Consider the following 18,615-nt stretch of genomic DNA (forward strand, 5'->3'; position numbering starts at 1 on the left):
TCATGTACCATGAGTACATTGGTTCCAGCTGCTGCAGTTTCGATTACCGGGAAGTAGGAGAGCATGGGAGGTATAGCCAAGCATTGGAGACGATGGCAGGTTCGGTTAGTTCGGGAAATTGTAGCTACGAATTGAAGGCGATAGATTCGATGCTCCAGCGCCATTAATTGTGCGATAAGACCATTTCTACCAGTGTAATTAAACATGGATGAAGTTACTCCCGGGGTTATCATCGAGGTAGGTGGCAGTTGACAACCCGACTCAGTTTACTGGTTAGTGTTTTCATATTTCGTTCCCGGGTCATACAGTTCTAATCTTTTGGTCGCTCCTACTTTGCCTGCGGCTGGGAAGAAGGAGATCTGGGAGGTAGACGGTCCTCTGGCATGCGGAGTACATGTCCTAACCAGTGTAATCTATGAAGCGTGAGTAATTCATCTATCGTAGGAGAAGTTATCCTTAAAACCATTTGGCGTACCTCAGTATTACTAATCCAGTGGTCCCGATATACCCGACCAATGTTTTAGAGACGATGACGGCCAAATACTGATCCTTCTGTACATCCTCTACGCGTATAGGTAACGTTTCTTATCCCTGAAGCACTGACGGGCGAATTGACTTCGATGCCATAGGTGTCGGGGGTTGGCAAGAGCTACTTTAACCTTATCGATTCGAGAAGCAATCTCACCTCCAGCTAGTCCACCGGAACTTATACAGCCATCCAGGTAAATAAATCTACCTACCACGTCAATCGGCTCACCTGCAAGCATGAGTTTTGGGTTTTATAAATACTTTATCTGTAGTACCCTTTTGGGGCCTCACTCCCATGCCACCAGAAGGAAGCACGATGACTGGGACACTACCGGGTTGCCCAAGCCTAGACAGGGTAGGTTGAGAGGCAGAGATCGGGTTCGAAACATGGACCTTCCTGTCAGTAAGTTCGCGCCTAACCACTGAGCCTTCTCACCCCACTCCTTCCAAGGTACTTGGAATTCTCACTTACTCAAGTGTTTTTCCTTAGGTTCGAAGAGAAACATCCAATGACAGTGTTCTAAAGCACGAACGTATATTTTTGAGTGCAAAATGCATTCAAAGAGACCGAATGGTCTTGATCAGTTCAGCTTCTTTTTCTTGGAGGACGAGACTATGGTCTGCACACCCCAGGTCCGCAAACTTTACATCAGCAACCATTCGAGAACCGTGTTTTCGAAGACCTCCCACCTTTTGTCTCTTCCTCCAATCGACTGATGAACACAGTTAAGTTTTTCAGCTCACCACTGCACCGAATCGCAGTGGTTCCAGGTAATGCAGTATCACCCACTGAGATAAGCACAAAAACTTGTGACTAGAGCGACGCGGTGGAGGTGATGGCCCAGTCTGTACTTTGACTACAAATGGATCCATTTGTCCAATATGAACAAAAATTGTTCAGCCGTAGCGCTTTTTCGGCACTTAGCAGGCATGCCAGCAAACAGAGCAAGGCACGAGAGCTGGGGTACTGTCAGATTGCCCAAGCCTCGGCAGGAGCATTCGAGATTCTGGGGTTGGATTCGAACCGCGGACATTCCGGGCCACAAGCTGGTGTCTTAACCACTGAGCTATCCCGAGCCCTTATCTAATACGGCAGGGAGCGAGAGCTACAGAGTGATGGCGATGGCTTTGATGCAACACTGCCATCGATAAGAATAGAGAGAATGGGAATCCTTGCTCTACAGCAGTTTATGTGGCTGGTGCTCCTGTAAGCAATTAGATCCGCGGATTCCAAATACACAATTCCCCGAAGCATTCCTTGCTGTGCAAGCATGTTAGAAAAAGACCGACTGGTCAGTAGGGTCAGACGAGTTTCGGAAATCCAGGGATGTCATGTTTGTGATTCCTTCGTACGTACGCCGCTTCTCTGCAATTTTGCAGGGTGTGAAGATGTGGTCTACGCCACTTTTACTCAGTCGAGGTCCGCCTGCTGCTGTGGACTTGATACTCCGTGAGCTGTTGTAATACAACAAAGTATAGGTGATTCAGGCGTTGAGTCAATACTTGAGTCAGGCCCATCGTTTTGTGCTTGGGACACAACAGACCCACCGCTCGCACAGCCCGAAAAGTTTAGGGGAAGGCAACGGTGTGCGGATGTATGGTCACACAATAGTTCCGAAAGAAACGTCGGTAAGCAGTTAATCTGCGCTCTCAGTAACTTACAATGTGTTCAATTTGGGTCCTGTACCGTTTGGTCAGGCAATTTCAGTTGTGCTGATAGTACTGCGTGAAACATTCTGCAGTCAGAACGCAACTGAAACAGTCGTTCATCGTTATCCGTGCCGGCCGCGTCCAATCCAAGTCTCACCCAATCGAGTCCCGCCAAGTCCACCCACTTGCTCACTCATATTCAGTCAACCTCGAGGTTTTTTTGCACCCCGCAACAGAGTGAGAATTGCCTTTGGTCGCCTCAGATCTACAGCGCACTGATAGGTAAGCTGACAGTTGGCTTTGCGAGGTCCTATCCTAGAAGTTGGCAGACGAAACACACTGAGATGATTATCATTGAGTATCCATTCGAGCTAAGGCCTATCCTCTGAGTACGTTAGAACGATTTCATACCATGCGCAGCCTGTCACGTGTCTCCTGAATCACCAGAGGAGTTTCTTTTGGAAGCTGGAGGATAGTGGTGAGGTTGTTAATTAGGCTTTCTCACCACGATCTTGAATTCTTGCTTCCAATGCAAAACATGCATCAATGTCGAACTCTCAAGACCAGTCCCTGTCAGAATGCGAGTGGCAAAGGTAACTAGACAGACCGGGTCTCAAAGGTTAATTTCTATGTTTTCGGGGCTGTCAATGTCTACTGATGCGCAGACGTCGCAGCCAACGGCGGTGCCAGAAGAACGGAGTCTTCAGCCCTGCAGACAGACAGGGGTGGGTGGAGAATAGAGTTGTTTGAAAGAGGAAGGTGTTTTAGGTCGCATGTTTTCATCTAGCTGCTGCGTAAAGTGACCCGGCTGATTTTGCAGTGTTTTCAGTTGCCGATTTGATGGTCGTATGGGGACCGAGATACTGACAAGGCACCCAAATCCCGACAGGACATTTGGGATCATCAACAAGAACTTTCAGCTCGCAATCCTGACCGCAAGGCAGTGGTGTTTGGCGCGAAATGCCAGGTCATTTTCATTCTTAAAGAGCAAGTCACCACGCCTGTCCTAACTTTAAGCCTGAAGTGCCAGGTGGCTGTGTTAGTCAGACATCCAACCACTGGACAACCTGCTTTAAGAGACCCCTTGAATTTCACTCTGACCATTCATAACTCAGTAGGTATCGAAAGCGCTCAAGTCGTCACATCACTATAGGGTCCACTTTTTTCCCATTACTTGGAAAGATGAATAATTCGCCTATGTTGTTACCTTGTAGAGAAAGTTCAAACACGAGTCGTGATGCTGCTTGAAAGCTAGATGTATTCGGATAGATGCGTACAATCCATTCGGAGTGGACCATTCCTCCTCAAGGGACGGGATAGCTCAGTAGTTAGAGCGCCAATTTACTGACCGGAAGGTCCGTGGTTCGAACCCGACCTCTGCCTCTCGACTTCCATCTATCTAGGCTTGGGCAACCTAGCAGTATCCAGACCCTCGTGCTTCCTTCCTATGTACCGAAAGGGTGTTACAACTGAACGATTATCTTTTTATGTGCAAAAATGGACTGTTCGTTCCTCCTACAACGACCACATCTCAGACACTGGGAGCAACGTAAATAAGGTTTTCAGTTTATCTGGTTAATGAGAAGCAGTTGAGTCAGGGAAATTCGCGAAAGTACAAAACCAATGCTCCCAGATGTCTGCCGAGTCCTGGTATCGAACCGTTCAGGATGTAAGGGTCGATCCATTGTTCAGCAAAACTTTGTGGTTCGATAAATTGCTGTTTGGCGGGGAGTGGGGCTCCGCGACAATGGAAGAGATTACGGTCACGGAAGCTAGACTTTATTCATAGAAAACTTTGACACTGTGAGCTTAAACGTAAAGTGAAGCACTGGGGAGCACAGCATGTATGCAACACACCTACAAGGTTTTCAGAAAAACGGGTTATTTCCGGCGTGTCTGCAGTAGAGCAAAACCTGAAAACTCTAGCTTGGGATTCACTTTCGATGAGCTTCTCTGCATTTTTCACCGATGCGTCTCTTAGCTGTTCAATCTCGAATCGTACCAGGTTTGATAGTAAATGAAGTCCCTCTCAATGGCCTTATCGGTACTGAAAGATTTGACAGTCACGTTTCTGATTCGGCCTTGCAAGCAAACAAGCGGGAACTATGCGAATGCTTCTGTACTCATCGTGATGTCCACTTGGGCTTCTTGTCTTTCTGCTGGTTCCTGTCTTATCGACATTCAGTAGAAAGATGTAAATAATTCTTGTTCTCAGTTTCACCCAACTTGAACACAATCACTTTACTAAGACTCTGATCTACGAGACAAAATGTTTGGCTCTTGGCCTAGTCTGCTCTCAGGTGAATCGTATCCTAAAGATATTCTCTGTTGCAACGGATAACCTTTTGTATCACCTTCTCACATTCATTTGTAGCTTTCCCCCGAACCCTTCCTCGGTGAATTTTGGCGTTTATCGGTCGTCCTGATGTTTTACTACTTTGCCTTCGGCAGCAATCTACTGAAACAACGCATTCAGTTGAAGAATCCCTCCGCTGAATTTATTGGAGTGGGTCGCCTCGTTGACTATGCTCTAACATTCTGTGGAGTTAGCCACACTTGGGGTGGTTCCCCGGCCACAATCGTCCGTAAGGAATCACACTGTGTGTATGGCGCAATCTGGAGGCTTGCCGATTCAGATTTGCCTTCGTTAGATGCACAGGAATCAGTACCCGTATTGTACACCCCCTTGTTTGTTTCAGTTTGTTTGGAAGCCGATGGTGAGCTGAAGGTTTGAAATTCATGCTAACCATTGATGTCGTATTTCTCATTTAAAGCATCTCACTTGTAGATCTTATGCTACCGTCTCTCACCAAGTCGGACGGCCTTCGCCTCACTACTTGGATATCATCCTTCGGGGAGCGATTCAGTGCAATTTGCCTGGGACGTATATTGAGCAGTTGCGAAACATCGAACACACTGCAGTTTTCGACAACTGTACTCTGTATACGGAGGTGTTGAGTCTTTTGGATCCGAGGGATCGTGGAAGCTTTCAAGTCAAAGAGTTGATGGAATATGGTTTTTCTAAGGCTTAGGGGTAGGTTTCACCCCCCGTGGCGAACGACGTTTTTCTACCCGGTTATGAACAAACTGATCATACATTATTTGAATCAGTGGGAGGTCTTTAGGTTAGCCTACTCATATCTGTTGAACACTGTCCTGTACAGATTGTTCTTCTACTGTTTCTACGTTAGAGTGTCATTATCTTCACAATTATGTGTCTGTCTTTCCTCGGATGACCCAATAATAATGTTTTCTTATTCACCCGATTTGTCCTGTTTTTTTGCTACTGACCGGGTGACGTCGTGGTAAACGATATATGGGGCTACTTGCATTCAGATTCGGCAATCTCAGTGTGGTGTTGAACTTATCAAGTCCCGTGCCTTCCTCAAGGGTTTGTTTGTTGATGACCCATGGCAGGTGGATGGAATGCAACTAATTCAGAATCTGCTAGGATATGTATGATAGTAGTCTTTCGACTATCATATCAAAATTGCTTGTTATGGCTCCTGCATGCCCCTGCACGAGCGCATTTTTAGACCCGTAAACATTTTGTGACCCGCCATCTTCACCGAATTCCACTAGTATCAGTCACACCCACACTACTTGCTCGCAGAATTCTCATTAGTATAACGTGTCCCTACATGAGGCTTCACTCAAATCGTTCACCTTTATCACCCTCTCGGTGCTTAGCTGCCATGCCAGCAAAAGTCACAACGGCTGGGACACTACCAGGTTGTCCAAGCTTAGGAAGGAGCAGTCGAAATGCTGGGGTTGGGTTCGAACCACGGTCCTTCCGGCCTGTAAGCTGGCGCCTTAACCACCGAGCTGTCTTGAGCCCTTGTCACAGTCCAGCACATTTCATTCGTATAGGCTAGGTAACCGTCAGTTCGGCTGCTGTATATATTTTACCTATGGTTCAACGGACCAGATACTTGAACGCCACTTGTACTTTTGAGCCCTGTTCGCAGGTCACACTAGAGCAGGATTCGGGCGACTAATATCGTGATGAACATACACATAGGAACATCGGTTGAACAATCTAACCGTGACGTGTTCCATAATGTCTCTATGGGGCGAAAATCGGAAACCAGGTGGAAAGCATCTGGCGCATTCCTGTATAAAAATCGATGGCACAAAACGATGGAAGGATAATTTAACAACCTTAGATTATCATCCGGCTCAGTCAAACAAACCTTTTACTGTGTTTCTATATAAGTGACGCTGGCGGGCTATTCCAAGTGCAGTTGATGAATAAATGCCATTCCAGTCGCTCGTGTGTTTTCGCTTGAACTTGGTGTGTTGGCCACCCCTGGACGATGGCGCTCAAAGCTAGGAATTAAACCCGACTCGAAAGATTGGTAAAACCGAAAATATGACTGTTCTGTAACAATAGTTCTCGCTTGTTTGGACGAACAGTTGGTAACTAGAATGTCCTAGTGGTGAAAGGAAGAAGGCCTTCGCTGCGGAGTTATTTATTAGAAAATGCCAACTGAACAGTTACAGACTATTGGACAGGGAAACAAAACTCCCGGATGCATCTTGTTTACAAAAATTGAATATCCGTCTTCTCTTTGAACGCGTCTTTCTGAACTTTCCTGGATATTCATTAACTGTTTCTCAAATCCAAGCAAATCCTACACAGCAGTGCTACTCCACAAATTCCGCAATAGATCTCAATTCTCACGAGATGCAAAGCGGATTCACAGAAAGACATACTACTCGCATACCCCCATCAGTAGTATCACCGTTACAATGGTAGCAGTGGTCCCTCTTCGGAATGAAGTTTTCGTATGAGAACAATGTCCTTCGGTCCCTGCTTTTTTGCCCCTGAATTCCTCTTAGAGAGAATACTCCACACAAAACGACGCTCGACAAAAAATCAACTTTTGCCGACTGTACCTACTCTGGGTTGTTTCACTCATCGAATTTGTTCAAACGACCGGTTCCGTGAATCATGACAGACTTATTTTTTGACGGGTCGCTTAGATATGGCAACAACTCATGTGTCTAACACTTGGAACAAAACACTGAATAGGAAGAAAATCTGTCTGATCTGGACTGGTTCCCGCCGTTCGGAAAGACGAAAAACCACATTAACCCTCGGTTTTCATTTTATTCAGATGCCAGTATGCATTAAGTGACTACAGCATCACATCTGCCCTCTTCGGTTGAATCGTGTCCACATCGCGCAATCCGTGTGAGCCCAGCAACTGATATTCGCGAAATGAGATGATACGAGCAAGGAGGTGACATTTTGCACGTTACAAGTTCGCACAAATCCATCAGTTTAGCTAGCGGATGACAATTATGGGCTTTGGAAGCAATAGAATGCAGAGGAGGAACCCCAGTCGGAAATTTATTACCCCCACAGCCATCCGTTTTGGCAAGTTTACAATATACTTGAAAGAAGACAATTTTGTTCATTCTTGTGGGTATTCTCTGTAAGTGGGAGTTGCCTCAGTCGAGGCCGTGTACTCTATTACGTCACTCGTCTTATGGTACCGTGACATGAGGGGTGGGAAAGAAGTGGCTGGTTGACCGGACCTGTTGACCAGCCTGCCAATTTCACAGTCTCTTCCCACTGAATCACCCTGAAACGGTTCAAGAGCCCAGCCACAATGGGGCAGCGGACCATAGGTGGGACGCTCAATCACATGCACTTAGTTATTCGGGCACCACCAGCCGGATGTGCATACAAGGTGTCTGTCATCAAAATAAATAAATAGTTCAGCTGTAGCACCCTATCGGTGCCTAACTGCCAAGCCACCCGAAGGTTGCACAAGGGCTGGGATACTGCCAGGGGAAGTAGAGGCAGAGGTCGGGCTCGAACCATGGACCTTCCAGTGAGTAAATTCGTGCTCTAACCACCTGGGCCATCTCGCCCCCTTAGTCATTAGTGTGTACTCGTAAAAGTGGCTTTGACGTTTCCACTAAAGGCACCGGGCAACCAGTACCTTTAAATCCCCGTCGTGAGATACCAGGGCGTGTTGATGGGATACCCACTAATGGAATGGCCACTTATTTCAATCCAGGCTACTTGTAGCCGTACCGCTTACCCACAATTTACTCTTTAGGGTCACACCACAGCTAGATACGGAGTCTATAAAATGTGAGATGAAGTGCGGCCTTTCTGTACTGCCAGATGCATAATTTGTATTGGACTTGGTAGCTGTTCGATGTCTGCGCTTCCCATCTTTTGCCGCCCCTTAGTCTCCTAAATAGGTGCCTTAGAGTCTGATCAGTACACTCTGCTTTCTTGGTAAATGAGCGCACGCGATGCACCCCACCCCTGGATCACTGGACAAGTATGGGCCGGCTGATGAAGTAAACTCCTAGTTTCACTACACGAAGCTTGTCCAACGTCAAAAAGGCTATCGCCCTTGACATGCAGTAGGATGTATAGCTTTTTCATTCGCTCTATTGTCCCGGTGGATGCATCCCATCGATAAGCTTGTCAGGAAACGCTTCTGTTTAAGAATCGCTTTCAGAGCTTGTAACTCAGATTCAATCGGTCTAACGGGCAGATCGTATGGACTCGGTGGGCCAGACACCTGGCTAAATTACATATGTGAAAGTAAGCACTCTACTGGTCGACTCCGGTCGGTTTACGATACATGTGGCACGGAACGTATCTGGCGTGTGAACGCACATATATAGCTGTGCTTCTGTAGCTCATATGTGTTGTACATCCACGCAGTTGGGACGCACACCTAGGATATCGCCGAACCTCTGCAACAAAGTCACACTGACCACTGATCTGGTCATAAAGACGTCAGTGAGTAATGGACCAAGATGCAAGCTCGTCAGCATACCGGTCAACTATCTGCCAGTAGTGCTTACCATCGAACGGGAGTTGGACGTTCCCAGCGGATCCGAGTAGCGTTTCTTGGATGATCAACCGGTGCTCCGATTTTCTTGTTAGTCCCATTTTGAAAGAACGCAAAGATAATTCGTTTGAGATTCCGCCGTGTGAATGGACTCAATCTTGCCGAGAGGCATTGTACAGCTGTTTCCTCCTTATTGGGAATCATCAGTAGTGCACTTCCAGGGGTATTGAACGCGTGACCGTCTAAACACGACCGTTCGACCGCGAGTGGAACGCCTGTCAACAAGAATCAAACATTCACCTGAAACATTCTCCAGTTGATCATAATATCCCTGGTTCTGTCATCAGGCTGAAAAAGTATCATGTAGACTGACTTGATAGCTTAGCTGAACCTGATTCTAGCAGTTCTGATAGCAGCGTCCTAATCGATAGTCCTGGCTCGTGAACATTCGATTCTGACGTGGAGTCGGAAACAAGGGGGCTCTCCTGACAAATTTCGTTGACAAGAGCATGCGTCTACCGGAATACTGATGACACCGAACGGGGAAGGATTTATCCAGCTGCCTTTTGGGAGCGATGTTTTTGATGACCTTGCTACTAGACGAGTTTCGACTACATTTTGTCAAACTTTCGATGCGCAAAACGAATAGTTCACCTTACGAACTAGCCCATAATTGTTCAGCATCTCAAGAACATGGGTCAAATATCTAACAGAGTCCGTGAAAATCACCGTTTGATTGAGTAAAGGACACCAAAAGATTAGGACTGCAGTGGTCGAACATCGAGTCAACGGTGTAGATGATACTACGGAACCGATGTCAACCTTCCGAATTATTCCAGCATTCAACAGGTGTCCGAACACGACTCCTGGCGACAAACGAGTCCATCGCGGTTCACCCATACAATCCGTTTCTGTGTTAACAAAAAAACAGCCGATTCCTGAGCTCGGATGAAACTGTTTACTAGCCATACTGACAACTCACCGACTACCAGTTGTTATACGTACACTACGGGTTGACTACTCACTGATTACTGTCACATGAAGTCGATGGAGTTCCCGTTTTTCTTGTCTTTCGTATTTTGGTTGGCATACAAGCCTCAGGATTACTTGGCCGAACAGATATCTTTCCCAACCCCTTTGTGCTTTGTCGGCGCTTGGTGAGGCTGCAATCATTCACCCCCTGCTAGTGTTCCAACAACTGCTGAGCTGAGCCTATGGAGTTTAGGTGCACTGACCACATGTGTGCCATATCGAGCTACAACTCACAAGAGAAATCCTGGGCTTCAATAAACGAACAGATAGGCACTTAAAGTACATCCATTCAGCGGCGGAGCCAGCCGAGATGGCTTGAGGATTGAGCCCGGCTGGCGTCATTGCTCGGAGATGATCGATGTTCACTTTAACCTTATTTGCTAGGTTTCCTGCTGCCTAATGACATCAAATGAAAAGGTTTGGTTAGGCGACGGGGTGAGAAAGCTCATAGTAGATCAGATTAGAACGCTAGAAGAATGCAACGGTCAGTTTTGCTTTGTCTCGGTGCCCTTAATCTTAAAGTACAAAGCCCAGGTCGTCTGGCCTGAAAAGGCCGTGGGAAATCAGATCTATTTTCAAATCCCCTTGGGGGTCTTTCATTTCCATACCGATGAATAGTGAACATGCATTTTTGGCGAACGGTGCGTTAAGCGCGTTCGGTTCTGCCAATACAGCGTGTAAGGCTATGATAAAGTGTACTAGTGGAGCACTTGCAGTTTATACAGATCGACGTGCCCGATGCACTTTTTAAGCGATCAAATAAAAAGCGTTATTTTTAAAATGATGACTAATGGAACAAAATCCATCGTGACTGCCTGGCCACGAACGAGCGCCAGTTATGAAGCTAAGGGCACCTGTTCTTTTCGAGGTCAATATTTTGCTGTTTATTCCTAAAAAGCCGGAAACCAAGCTAATTCCAATCGGTCTCGCCGCTTTGGACAGTCGAGGCGGTCTGGACTGTAGGAGACATCGTCAAACGTCAGTTTATCGATCAGCCCCATCAACCTTCCGGGTTTCCGTCCCCATCTGACCATCCCTAGTCCATCTGAATTAAGACCGGGACTGCGTTAGACTATATCAGACCAACCAAAAGCAATTATCAGCTTGGCGCAGACGGGCGAATTGTTCGGTCGAGAATCTTGGCCGATTGTAGCTGTTTTTGTAACCGTGTCCCTGGACTGCACTGTGCGTTATTTCATCGATTATTATTCCAGGGCCACTTGTCGGTGAAACCGGAAGGCACCCTCTGATCACCCTGTCTTCCTCCACTAATCAGATTGCAGAACGGTTTTCGCATTGTGGACTTACACGTGACGTGGAATTGTTGCATCACTTGCAAGCCAGAAGTGTTGCAAACAACCTGAGTTATTATGACTTTTCTGTTTAAAATTGCTATTTTGTCTGTGGATTATGAGCAAATGTGAAAACTTCCACCGATTTCATTTTCATGGGAACATTTGATGAGAAAATGTCACTTGGAGCGGATAGCTTTTTAAAGATGGTGAACTTATAGTGTGATAGGTTTTCGCACCGCCTTAGAAGCGGTAACCAAACACCGCGATAACTAACCCCGGTGTCCTGAAGCTAATACTCCTGTGAAAATCGCTGTTTCTTGTCACTCATGGGAGCCGGATCTACTCGGCGATTTATATTTTCACCGGATTCCACTCGCCGTAAGGTCACCATCACCTATGTTACTCTCATAAAGCTATCTACATTCCGACAGCCTTGATTGGCTTCAATACAGACTTTCTAACTTTGCGGAACCTCTGGACTATGCGACTTGTGATCGATTATGAAAAGCAATCGTTCAGCTGTAGCACCATTTCGGTGCTTAGCTGCCATGCCACACGAAGGAGGCACGAGGCCTGGGATACTGCCAGGTTGCCCAAGCCTAGACAGGGGAAGTCGAGAGGCAGAGGTCGGGTTCGAACCACCGCCAGTAAATTCGCACTCTAACCACTTGAGCCATCTCACCCTAAAGTAGATTTAACCCGGTAAGTGACTGTTAACCTGATCAGATGATGTGCTGTTCAGAGCATAAAGGATAGAGCAATCAAAGGAGATTTTTTTACGGTCGTTCTCTCTTATAAAGGAATCTATCAGGATGTGCGAATCAGCGAGGGAGTGTGTATCCTCAAATTCCGGTCGGCTTTCGGGTGCGTGCGCGTCATAATCTGTTAGAAACGTACGATCAATCACTTCACAAGACGTTCACCGGTTCAATTCTTTTCTTCTAGAGCCAAGGATTGAAAACAGGGGGATTAAAATCTATTTTATGCACCTTCAGATTTCCTTTGACCTTAGAGTTGTGGGGCGATCGTTATTTCCGTAAATAATCGATAAACTGAAGATCACGGTTCAAATCTTTACCACTTGGCTCTCGCATGCCTCTGAGTCTAACGGTCACGCGTGTTGGCGGTGAGGATTACTGTTATGGAATTATCTGATGTACCGGTAAGCTACAATATCATCCTTTGTGCATGACCTTATGGCTGGGATGTAACTGTCCTGTTTCGACCAAGACATTCCTTAAGAGAAACTAAACGACGTAGTAATGTCCCCCGCCCACTACAACTTCCCCAACATCCTGGACACGATAACTTTCGAGTTCATTGCACCCATACACCAGTGCGAACGCCTGTATTTCTGCACGAAGTGTAAAGACCCTACTGATACATTGACTTCCAGAGTGAAGCTCGACATCTAGTATTCTAGCAACATCGTAGGGAACAAATATTCACCGGGACATTCGACTACCATCCTTGCTTTAAACCGCACACCTGTCTGATAGTTTCCAGGAATAGTAGCAGTTGTGTGATTCGGGGGTATATAAGTCAATCAGTATTAGAGAGCAGACGGGAATATCCTGTGGGCTCTAGTATTCCCGGGTTTTATGGTATTTTTCAACTGTCGAACTCTTTCGGTGTCACCAGAAGGATGCACAATGGCCAAGATACTGTCAGGTTTCCAAAGCCTAGACAGGGGAAGTCGAGAGGCAGAGGTCGGGGTCGAATCACATGGGCCTTCGGTCAGTTAATTCACGCTCTGATCACTGAGCTACCTTTTCTGGTATGGTATTATTCAATGGACTGCCTTCTTGAAGAGTTTCAAAGAGACCAACGCCCGCTGAATGTTGCTTCGTCAAGTTTGCTCAACCTCATCATCATTGTCAGCTGTGATAACCGCGTACTCGTCGTACAGTGAGTGGTTGTAGCTGCCGTAGTTTCGTTCACCGATGATTTGGGAGGGGGTAGGTAGTTGCGCATTGCAGGCGAGAGATGATAAATTGGTGTATAAATCCAGCACTGTCAGTCGGCTGTCAAGTTAGTGGGGGTTGGAAAAGTAGCTATGCATTGCTCAACCTCCTTATAGCCTATTCTAAAGTCGCCTGGCTTCTAGAGCCTATATTTATCCAGTCTTTCAACTCACTGTCTGGTTCTGTTCAGAAATTCAGCTTTGTATCACCTGCCAAGACACATTGGTCCTAGGGGATACAGTTTCGTTCAATGTCGGTAAGAATTACACGGAAAGAGCAGCTACTCATTGAGGGCAATAGCTCACAGGAATCCGATGTAGACATTGCCGGCGGTAAGACTCACCTGTTTCACAGTGAAAAAGATTGAATAGAGGGTAACTGTGTTGTTCAATAATGGCTACTGACAAGTAACTTCCGCGATCTCACCAAAAGAGTATAGCATCAGGGTAGTTGTGTAAAGAACCAATCACTCATATGTCGGATAACCATGGGGCAGACACATCAAGTGAAAGACATATCCGAAGGCCATTGCTTATAGCACATTTTCGCGGAAGACAATGCCTGTCTATCCACAATGCGTATATTTTTTTCGCTGTGCGGCCGTACAATGTCTATCATGCTGAAGTAGAAAACACCTCTCAAGTAGAGCATAAGGTTGGCGGAAACTCGGGGATTGCGCCTACCTTATGAGCCCCAAGAAGGGCGAAACCTGTCGTGGGCTGTCGAAGAGTTTTCAGCAGTCTTGTGAGTAGTTTCCTTTATGAAAATATACTGCGATATCTCGAATATCATGCCAACTGAATCAAGAGGCGGTCTGTGTGCAGCACATTCAGTTGTAAAACATCATAAACGAGAGATTCAGTTGAGTCACTCGTGAAAACTAAATTGATTTGCAAATGAGTGTATTTCTCGAAAACAGTGCAATTTTGGGTTCAAGTAGATCATAAGGTTGACGGAAACTCGGGAACTGCGCCTACTTGATGAGCCCCAAGAAGGGCGAAACCGGTCGTGGGCTGTCGAAGAGTTTTCAGCAACCTTGTGAGTAGTTTCCTTTATGAAACCTCTCAACAACCGCCGTAAAATCTACCGTTTTAGCCTTCCCTGATAATATGCCCAGTTAGTTTGCTCCCATTGATTAAGTTTCTGAATCTAACAAAAAGCAAAGTGAAAGATAGTGAGCCTCGGTCCTATTTCGATTGTTTAGGATCCTATATCTTTTTCACCAGCGACATCCACTGAGAAACGGGATGTTTTCTGTTCTTTTCAGTCACAGTTCAACCTTTGTTCATGGGATTTGTAACATAACCTTTCTATACGGTGTAGAGTTTTCTAGAGTTACCCAGCTTGAAAGCAAACAAAAAACTCCATTTGGAAAATAGTTCTGTACCGGGCCAGCGGTATGTAGCACAACACAGTTCTTAAAACAACGTGGCAGACGGTTGTATGTTGATTCAACTTATTTGCACGAGGTGAAAGCTGATTGCTGACCGCATGGTTTCGTAAGTTATGCCATATCTTTCCAGGTTAGGAAATCGTTTTTATCGATGCGATTCGGTTTCAACAACTGAACCATGGGAACCACATGCGCTCTTTTAGCAGTCTTGAAATTTATAGAGCCATCCATGACGGCATTGAATTCATACTACACAAATCTTCTAGCCTTCACGATAACAGTGTCACGTGAAGCTTGATTTCACATTTTCAAGGTATTCTGACCTCCTACCCATCTGTATCAACTGAGACACTCTTATTCCTGTTTCCTTGTCTGAAAGTGGTCATCCGGCTAGAGACCATACACCCGAGTCTCGCGTAGGTCATACCGCAATAGGTCGCGGGAGTTTAGATCTGGTTGACCTGCTTGGGCCGACCTGACTCTATTATCTTCCATGGGAGTCCTAACTTAAGATATCGCAATTTGCAGCTGGCACAGCGCGCCATATGTACTCACTTTTTTATGGGACGCACCCGACAAATTTAAACGCCAGACGAATAAATTTTGAGCAGCTGAGCGCCGACTTATGTGTGACCACGAATGTCGCACTGTTTTGCACAACTGATTGGATTTCTCTTCAATTACCGCGCTTACTTGAACGTACTGTCTTCCAGCCAACAGTGTCACTGTCGTAAACAAAACGGGGTCGGTCTTCTAAGAGTAGAAAGCTTTGTAACTGTGTGGTAGCTGGGTGGCTCAGGAAGACTGGTGGAACTTATCCTATCGCCAACCCTTGACTTGGCACAGGAGTAGGAAGGAGATCACGAAACGCTTGGGTGCTGTCGGTGCTACTCGCATTCCAGGATGGGGACCGCGTGATCCTCACTGTGCCTGGTTGGAGACACTACACGATATGGCTGCCAACCGATGTCAGTGGCGTTCTTGTTGTCAGTTTATATCCAGATCGTCTGAGTGAATGTCTGGAGGTATAGGCACCTCGGAATGATTGTGGTAAGCTAACACTAAGTTCCTTCCCCGTCCATCTTTACTCTTTTCTTTACAATAAGGCTTTCAAACAAATTAAGGTTGTACGACAGTGAAGCATCGGCGTCCAACAATGATGTCATGCTGTCGATGATGATGGTGATCAGTGGGGAATCTCAAGGAGACCTGATGAAAATCGGCTATATTGAGGATGAACCAACGGAAGGAAGAGCACTACGGCTCAGTTGGCTATAACAAGGTGAAACTGAAATATTACAAAATATCGAATTGTTCGTTAGGACCTGACAATCCTAAGGTGGGATGCGGAAGAAGGCCGAGAGCATGTGGTGTCGGGCATATAGACTGCGCTACTTGGCATAAGCACGACACAGGGCGTTTTGGCGGTAAAGCCAAAGCTAACATTCCACGGATGTCCTAACCGAGACCCCGTTGCGTAATACTTCACCCTAGATGAGTTAAGCTCTCTTGTCACTTTTGGACGATCAGGGACATACATTACATACTCTCAAGTGTTTAGTTTTCCTCACCTCATTTGACAACCAATGTCACGCATTCCGTTGTTTTTACATTCGACCAATACCTTCGGTTAGAAATTACACGGAAGCTGTTCGCTTCATGACTTTGCTCGAAACAGAATTTGGCACCGCCTACCATGTTTGTGATTCCCTTGTGCAAGTGAATCTTAGAATGGATACTTGTTTTTCCTTGCTTGCCTCAGTACAGCACTAAAGTTCACCCCGTAATACCATTCTAGCTGTTTGACCTTTGGCTTGCTATGTCCGTCCTTCCCCCTGAAACTAGATTCTAGAATATATCGGATCCTACTGAACGAATCCTGTCATGGCTATGCCCCTGGATAGACGGACTTTTCTACTTACTTTACAGATGGACTTCAAACACCGGTGGCGTTCGGATATCGAGACCTAAAAAGCGATTATCATCTCTGTCATGATGTTTGGCTTAGTTATGGTAATTCTGTGACAGGACCTCTGAATGCTCTATACCGTTGTACTAGCTCTTCGGGTTTTCACACTCCGCACCGATATTAAGCTCTAATCGACCGATAAATGTAGCTGACTTTCCGCTTGTTGGTTGGCGGTTCTTTGCGATATAAATTACGTGGAAGCATGTGATAATAGCAGATAGGTCGGGTAGGAATCGACTTGGCGCACGCCACTTTGTATTACCGAACTTAAACGTTACTTCAGGCTACCGAAAGTACGCCCTAGGCATTTGCGGTTTCCACCAAAGTTAGCCAATTATTCTCCACGTACCTGTACGAATTTTCATCGTCATTCTGAAGCGCTTTCTAGAAACATTTATTTCAGCTGTTTTTCCAGTGTGGATCTGCTGGTAGAACCCACATTTAAAAACAAAAGCTTGTCCAAAACACAGTAACACCGAGCACGTCCGTAGGTCACTCTATCCTCAAAATATGGCCGACTTAGTGCACAAACCAGCGTTTGAGGTTGGAAATCTAATGCAATAGACATTAAAATAATAATAATAATGATAATAATAATAATCAATCATAATCGTCGTCATCATCGTCATCATCATCATCATCGACAGCATGACAGTATCGATGCTTCGCTGCCGTACCGTACAGATTTATCTGAAGAAAAGAATGAAGGTGAACGGGGAAAGGATTTGGTGCTAGCTTACTACAACAAACCTCCAGACACTCATTCAGGCAATCGGCATATCTTCAGTTCCTGTAGTCCTACTGGAATCTGCCCTTCGTTGTCTGGACTTTACAAAGTGGCTAGTACCTCGTTATTTCGACCGTACTGTTGGATCAGGTGCGCCCATCGCGCCAAAAGCTCCTCACTGGCCGACCATCTCTGTTTTGCACCTGATAACAAGTGGTCAGCATTATCGAATCACACAAATGGTTGGGACAGGACGGTTGCCATTGCAACATCAATTGCGTGGACTACCGCGGTCAGGGTGTTGATAGTTATCAGCAATCAGGTGGGCCATGTTGAGTTAGGCGCAGAAACCCACCGGTTTAGGAACTGCTAGTCCCAAGTGGGATCCTCCGTAAATAGGTCAGTATGAAACGTTACACCTACCCAAAGTTCACACCAACTTAAGGCGAGGTGGTCACAAGATAGCCAAGCTCATGTGATTGACTTAAACTAGACGTACGGTACCGCTTGCACTTTTACGTCTCATGGTTGCCTTGTTGAGCCATCTATTCTGCTTGTGACAGACACCACGGTCTTACCAACTGCTGCCGGTTCGTTAACCTCTTCTGTCCGAACGAATAATCTGGGAATCCCCACAGCCCCGTCTTGCTTTAGAGGAGAACAGGAAGCAAAGTGCTTGTTTCAGAGAAAGCGGCGAAAGTGCCCAACTTTGTGGTAAACCTGATATTGTTCCTAGTTCAGCCCTGAACGACCTCTGAGAGCGTTCCGATTTACCGTCGTTCGAATTTTTTCCAATTCACATGTCCTCGTCTTCAGATCAGATTAATCCAGAAAAAACAACTTTCAGTGTTTGAGCATCGATGTCTTCGAAATATCCCACCGGTCCCGAACATAACCCGGTGCGAAGAGCTATCAGACACCAAGTGAAAGTGAGCTTGCGATCCGACCGTGAAGTATGGTGGACCTTACTTTAAGATAGTATTTGTTGAAAGCTATCGGTTTTCAGTTGACCCTTGTGGCTAAGTCGTCGAAATGTACCGTTCTTGCGAACAAAATCAAGACCCACAACAATTTAGGCAAACGGAAGTGAGCATCATTCTATTTTCCGTAGAACAAGTTGATTGAAATAGTTAATCACCAAAAAAGATAACCGTTCAGCTGAAACACCATTTCGGTGCCTAACTGCCATACCACCCGAAGAAGAGCGGTATCCCTGTGGAATTCCGCTCA

The 18,615-nt window shown here is 46.0% G+C and overlaps 4 protein-coding genes across 4 annotated transcripts in view; 2 read left to right on the forward strand and 2 right to left on the reverse strand.

The window, feature by feature from the left end:
• The window catches only part of T265_05117 (hypothetical protein), a gene marked incomplete at both ends in the record, with an annotated part of 3,287 nt that extends 3,054 nt beyond the window's left edge, over positions 1-233 (reverse strand). The window contains one exon of the mRNA XM_009170041.1: positions 9-233. Within this exon, the coding sequence (XP_009168305.1) occupies positions 9-233 (225 nt within the window). The remainder of the gene's footprint in view (positions 1-8) is intronic.
• A 2,592-nt stretch (positions 234-2,825) lies between these two features.
• Positions 2,826-6,053, forward strand: T265_05118 (hypothetical protein; the record flags this gene model as incomplete). Its single annotated transcript, XM_009170042.1, has 5 exons — positions 2,826-2,903; positions 3,068-3,292; positions 4,553-4,906; positions 4,953-5,193; positions 5,767-6,053. 5 exons carry the CDS (start codon positions 2,826-2,828, stop codon positions 6,051-6,053), a joined length of 1,185 nt encoding a protein of 394 aa, XP_009168306.1.
• Positions 6,054-7,796: 1,743 nt separating this feature from the next.
• T265_05119 (hypothetical protein) lies at positions 7,797-11,287 on the forward strand (the record flags this gene model as incomplete). Its single annotated transcript, XM_009170043.1, has 3 exons — positions 7,797-7,877; positions 7,905-8,021; positions 11,252-11,287. 3 exons carry the CDS (start codon positions 7,797-7,799, stop codon positions 11,285-11,287), a joined length of 234 nt encoding a protein of 77 aa, XP_009168307.1.
• A 5,971-nt stretch (positions 11,288-17,258) lies between these two features.
• The window catches only part of T265_05120 (hypothetical protein), a gene marked incomplete at both ends in the record, with an annotated part of 5,906 nt that continues 4,549 nt past the window's right edge, over positions 17,259-18,615 (reverse strand). The window contains one exon of the mRNA XM_009170044.1: positions 17,259-17,348. Within this exon, the coding sequence (XP_009168308.1) occupies positions 17,259-17,348 (90 nt within the window). The remainder of the gene's footprint in view (positions 17,349-18,615) is intronic.

This window comes from Opisthorchis viverrini (genome assembly GCF_000715545.1).
Source record: "Opisthorchis viverrini unplaced genomic scaffold opera_v5_96, whole genome shotgun sequence".
Lineage (NCBI taxonomy): Eukaryota > Metazoa > Platyhelminthes > Trematoda > Opisthorchiida > Opisthorchiidae > Opisthorchis > Opisthorchis viverrini.